The sequence below is a fragment of the Propithecus coquereli genome, unplaced genomic scaffold (assembly GCF_000956105.1).
Source record: "Propithecus coquereli isolate 6110/MARCELLA unplaced genomic scaffold, Pcoq_1.0 Scaffold53, whole genome shotgun sequence".
Lineage (NCBI taxonomy): Eukaryota > Metazoa > Chordata > Mammalia > Primates > Indriidae > Propithecus > Propithecus coquereli.
In genome coordinates this window covers 959,192-964,892 of record NW_012151174.1, presented here as the reverse complement: position 1 = coordinate 964,892, position 5,701 = coordinate 959,192, and the positions used below count along the sequence as shown (strand labels likewise).

General features: G+C 54.1%; 2 protein-coding genes across 4 annotated transcripts in view; both read right to left on the bottom strand.

Moving 5' to 3' along the window:
- The window catches only part of SERTAD3 (SERTA domain containing 3), a 3,802-nt gene extending 1,888 nt beyond the window's left edge, over positions 1-1,914 (bottom strand). The window contains exon 1 of one of the 3 annotated variants that reach the window (XM_012657123.1): positions 1,767-1,914. The gene's annotated coding sequence lies outside the window, so the exon portion shown is untranslated. Of the gene's footprint in view, positions 1-239; positions 340-1,766 lie in introns of those variants that run through there. The other 2 variants (XM_012657125.1, XM_012657124.1) reach the window with 2 other exon arrangements.
- Positions 1,915-4,347: 2,433 nt separating this feature from the next.
- Positions 4,348-5,701, bottom strand: part of BLVRB (biliverdin reductase B) — a 27,884-nt gene continuing 26,530 nt past the window's right edge. The window contains exon 4 of the mRNA XM_012656966.1: positions 4,348-4,604. Within this exon, the coding sequence (XP_012512420.1) occupies positions 4,444-4,604 (161 nt within the window). The 3' untranslated portion in view covers positions 4,348-4,443. The remainder of the gene's footprint in view (positions 4,605-5,701) is intronic.

Sequence of the window (5,701 nt, the reverse complement as noted above, 5' to 3'; positions counted from 1 at the left end):
AAAAAAAAAAAAAAAAAGGTAAGAAAAAAAAAGATACGGACTTAACACAGCTGGGTTTGAATCCCACTTACTTGCCTGTTGCGGCCTCAGATAGTGAATTTACATCCTTGAGAATCAATTTCCTCATCTGCAAAGTAAAGAACCTAACTCAGGTCCCTCTGAGTCTTAAAACTGTTCTTCCACAATACTCATTTTTTCAAACATGTCACACACACAAGAATGGGGTGGAGTACAGGGACCTGGACTGGAAGTAGGGAATCCCGGGTTTGAATTCTGCCTTGTACTCTGCTCAGCTGTGTGATCTTGGGAAGGGATGTGCTATCACCTCTCCGGGCCTCAGTTTCCTCATCTGTAAAATGGGGGTTGTAAACATACTTTTCACTGCATTCGTCAAGGACATCCCACGAATAATAGGCACAGAGCCCAACACCCAGTAAGTGTTTAATGAACAAGAGTTAATCGCCATTTATTCACTATAGTTTTATCTGAGTGCTTACTATACTCCAGTCACCTGGAGCCCTATTTAGGGCACCGCTTTTTTGAGATTCTTCTTTCACGGGTAGGATATTTCTGTCAATGCCCTCTTCCTTAACTGACTGGGAGTACTCCCAAGAGCAGGGAAGGGGCCTTCCTCATTCCCTCTGCCTGCGCTTTCAGTTTCCCCCAAAGCGTGCCCCATAGGAAAACTCACTAGGACTCAACTCACGCCAAGCCCCGCCCCCTCCCCGGGTGTCTATTCAGCATCCAGGAACGCCCCAATTTGGCCCAGGGGCTTCTGGGAAACGTGGGCCAGTAGCAGCCGGGTACACGAACTGACGTCGAGCATATACTACAATCCCCAGAGGGCTCTGCTCGCCAAAGGGAAGAACCACGCACCCCCGGCACCAACCCTCCCTTGGGGCATGCGCACAGGGACCCGGGTGGCTGGGGGAAGGGAACCCGGACGTCCAGCTGCCGGGCGCCGGTCGAGCCCCGCCCTCCAGTGCCTCCGGCGCGGCGGGTGTGAGCTCCACGCCCGGAATACCCTTCCCCCACCCCAGACCACGGCTCTAAAACTGCTTTCTCCCGGTCCCTCTGACCCTTGAGGATCCCGGATTCTTCCCCCAAAGCGCCCTCGGGTCCAAAGACCCAGACCCCAACACATTGCTCAAAGATGACAAATGCTCTCCGATCCACTCCGTTCGGGAGACTAGGTATCCCACTTTCAATACCTCTCCCCAAACTTTCTCCAATTCTTCCGACTTCCAAACGCCTCTAGACTTCACCTCCAAACTCCCCATCCTATCCCAAGATGCGAACACTAAACTCTTCCCAGGACCCACTCCCTGCCAATGCGTCTTGAAGTTAAAGATTCCTTGACCCTAGTTCTCTTACTTTTCCAAATGCTCGGGATCCCAGCCCCAAACCTTTCACACCTTTTCCAGAACACTACAGAACCCCTAATTCAACCCGTCTGGAAGACCCAAGTAGGGTCTAATCTCCCGATTCCTTGTCCCAAAAGTTCCTTCCCTTGGTTTTCTCACTTCTCCAAACACCCCATGTCCCAGCTTCAAACTCCCTCCGCTTGAAAATCCTGCCCCAACAACCTCACCTCCAAACCTGGATCTCCAACTAAGTCTCGGGTTCCCAGACCCTCCCAACCCTATCATCACCATTAATCTGCGCCCCCCGTTCCCGCCCAGACCCCGCCTCCGCAAATCTTGGGGGCGCGCCTCGCCCTCCCCCTACCCCATCCAAGGTAGATCCCAAGCCAGGCGGCCACTCACCTCAGCCGCCAGGTTCTCAACAACCACCTCCCGAAACGCCTACAGCGTTGCGACCCACCAAAGCTGGGTTGGGGCCTCGCTCACCTCCGCTGGGCCTCTCCTTCTGGCCTCGGGCCCACCCAGCTCCGCCCCGGAGCCGAGCTGCGAGCTGCGATTGGCTGGAGTCCTGCCCGCCGCGGGGCGCCGATTGGCTGGGCGGAGCCACCCCGGTAGCCTGGAGACGCCCGATCCGCCCTCCCTTCTCTAGCGCCCCGGGCCATTTAAAGGATTCCGACGTGCCAGGGGGCAGGGCCGTGTCTTCAGTGTGGAGGTGGCCGGTCTATGAAAACCGCTTCCTTTAACTCAGCTACAGCCCTCGCTCGGAGAGCGTCAGCATTGCTCTCTGGGGTCCCTTTACACCCGGCCTGGACCCCATCGCGGAGCAAGACGGACTGGTTTGCGCCTCTGCTCCCCGCTTTCCAGGCGGGCGGGGCTGCAACTCGCGGAGGCCGCGCCCCGGGGATCCGAGGGCGGCGCTGTGAGCGCGGCAGGATGTCGCAGCGAAAGCCCAGCCAATAGTTTGGCCCGGCCTGTGTTGCCTGGGCGACCGCAGCCCCGCCTCTCCCCTACTGCCGCCCTCCGGCTCCCCCGACCCGTTACCCCGCGGCCCCTTCTTAATCCTCAAGTCTTCTCCGCCTGGTCAGTCCCTCCCGGGTCCCACCCTCTCTCCTCTCTGAAGTTGGCTCCTCGGCTGCTGGAAACTAATTCATGGTTCCCCACCGCCCTGGGGACAAAGTCCAGACTCCTTCCTTTGCCACAAAGCCCTTCACCATCTGTCCTAGGCACTCGCCTTGCTCTCTGCGATCCTGCCGCACCAATTCACTTTCCGTTTTTCTAAAATAGCCTCAAGCGCCCACCGCCACCACTAAAAGAGGGATTTGTGTCTATTTTCTTCCCTGTCTTGCTCCAGTGCCTACAACAATGCCAGGCACATAGCAAGTGCTCAAAAAGGAAAATGATCTCAGCTTTGCTACCTGAGCTGGAAAAAAAAAGAGAGAGAATGAAAGGCTTCTGGATCTTTAAGCTTGTTTCCTCATCCTGAAGATATACCCTCAGTTCCCTGGCTGCCTCTGCTCAGAACTCATCCCAAAGGCGTTCTCCTCTGCGAAGCCCTCCCTGACAGTCTACGTTAGGTTAGGACCCATCCCGGGCTCCCATGGCCTCCTGTGCTTCCCCCATCCCAGTCCTGGGCTGTCACTGTCTGGACTGTGGGCTCCCAGAGGACCCAAGGTTATGTCTGTCACCCGCCGCTTACCCGCAGCGTTACCCAGCACTGGGCTGGGCACTGAGCAGGCGCCCAGTGAGAGTCTGTTAAATGCTCAGCAAGCAGCGTCCAAGAAAGAGAAATCGAGAGGGCCGAAATAAAACACTGCTGGTGTCCTCTGAAAGCCGAGTTTTCCTAAGGGGAGAGAGAGGAAGGCAGTTTTCTCCAGGCCACCTCAGGGAAGGGAGGTTTAAGGCTCCTCAGGCCAGTTCTTGCCGGTTGGAGTTTGTCTACCAAGTCGCCCTGCTGTTCGCAATGTAGGACTGGAAAGGATTTCTCAGGGGATACAAGTGGGCAGGAGGATGGGTGGGTGGGTTGGGAGGGGTGGAGGTAGGGAGAGAAGAGTGGCTCACCCAGACTTGGGGAAAGTGTCCCTGGGAACAAAGGAAGGAGACAGTAGATTCCAGAGGGACATGATTAGGAAGGGGCAATGCTTCCCCTCCCCCCTCCCAAAACTGCTCCTCCTCCAGGATGCCCATCTCAGGAAAGCCCTACTGTCACTCTGTCCCCAGGTTACAGCCCATACCCTGCTCCGCTTCCTGGATGCCTCCCTCCCCTCGCACAGGGACTGTCCGCTCAGGCTCCTGAGTGCTCCTGCCACCCACTCTCTCCTCCCCCCTTCAAAGCCCCTTCCTTGGTCCAACTCCCCCGGCTCTCAGCCCCACCTTCAAATGGTAGGCAAGGGAAGCTTTATAAAGCACAACCCCAACTGTCCCCCACCCCCACATACTCCACTCCTTGCGTAAAACCTCAGAATAAAGCTCAAAGGTTTTACAACACAATTTAGCTTCCATGGACCAGCCTCTTAGTTCTAACTATCCTCGCCACAGAGTAGAAGTATTATTAGCTGTAGGGGATAGGTTTTAGTTTTTCAAAGGAGCCATGGAAGAAAGCATGGCTCCTGGCCTTTGCTCATGTTGTTCCTTCTGCTGGGAATACTGTCATGCCCTAGAACCTTCTCTTGGCCTATTCTTACCAAACCAGGATTCAGGTTGGACATCCCCTCTGCCACAGCTTTTTTTGCTCCTCAAGCTGGGGCAGATTTCCCACTAGACTGTGAGGTACATGGAAGCGGGGCTCATGGCTATCTTGGCCACCACTGGGTCCCCAAAGTCACCACTGGGTCCTTAGCACAGGGCTGGACACAGGAGAAGGACTCAGTAAACTTACTGAACAAATAAATGATTGAATACCCGAAAAATGTGACACACAGGCAGGCGGAGGGAGACACTGAAATACTCAGACAAAGGCAGAGAGAGGAAGAATCAGAGTCAGGTCTTCTAGAACAATTTGAAGCTCTTGGCTCAAAATTTATTGCTCCCTTCCTCTTTTCCTCATTTCCCACATGCCATTCTCCTAGATGGGGCCAGAGTCCTAGTCGTCGTACTGGTGGGACGGGTAGGTGCTGTGGCCATCGTACTCAGCAGTGGTGAGGCAGCGCAGCATGAAGTGGCCCAGGTCGTGTTTGGAAATGACCCTCGAGGGCCCTCGTCCATCCAGGGTCACTGAGTAGGCTCCAGTGAGCGGCTGGTCTCCTGTAAAGGTAAAGACAGACGGACTGGGTGGAGCAGATGTCCTGTCCCCTCCCCCAACAGGCCATAACCTTCCCAGAGTTCCTACTGGGTGCCCAGCCCAGGTGGTATAACAGCCGAGAATGGACTTCCCAGGTATGGCCACTTGTCTACACCCTTTGCTTCATTCAGTCAGCATGAATTGATTATTGATAGATAATTGATAGATAATCATTGATTATCTATTATGGGCAGCCAGCAAGGGACAATAAAGACAAGAATCCCTGCCCTTAGGATACAGACATTCACTAAGAAAAGGCAACTAATATAAGAAAGCAAAACACACAATATGTTAGATGGAGAGAAATAAGCCAGAGGACAGGTAGGACCTATTATTATTATTATCATTATCATTTTTTGAGGACAGGGTCTTGCTCTGTTGCCCCAGCTAGAGTACAGTGGCGCAATCATAGCTCACTGCAACCTCCAACTGCTGTGCTCAAGGGAGCCTCCAGCCTCAGCCTGCTGAGTAGCTGGTACTACAGGCGTGCACCACCATCCCCAGCAAATTTTCTTTTTTTTTTTTGTAGAGACTGGGTCTTGTTCTGGTGCCCAGCCTGGTGTCCAACTCCTGGGCTCAAGCAACCCTCCTGCTTGGGCCTCCCAAAGTGTTGGGATTACAGGCGTGAGCCACCACGCCTGGCCAGGACCTATTATTAACCCTATTTTACAAATGGGCAAACTGAGTCTTAGAGAGAGGAAGTCACATCCCAGGGGTTACAAAGGGTCACTTCCCTGTGGCAATGGCTAGATTTGGGCCCCTCCCTCTGAATGCTTTCCTCTCTCTGGACCCCATGGCAGGATTGAGTGACCTGTCAAGTGTGGGTCTGCATTTTATAGGGAGTGGAAGAGCAGTCATATTTTTCTGATTTGGTGAACAAGGAATTGGTGTGTCCTGATGCCAGGGGTACAACGAAGTCTTTTTTTTTTGAGACAGAGTCTCACTCTGTTGCCCTGGCTAGAGTGAGTGCCGTGGTGTTAGCCTAGCTCACAGCAACCTCAAACTCCTGGGCTCAAGTGATCCTCCTGCCTCAGCCTCCCAAGTAGCTGGGACTACAGGC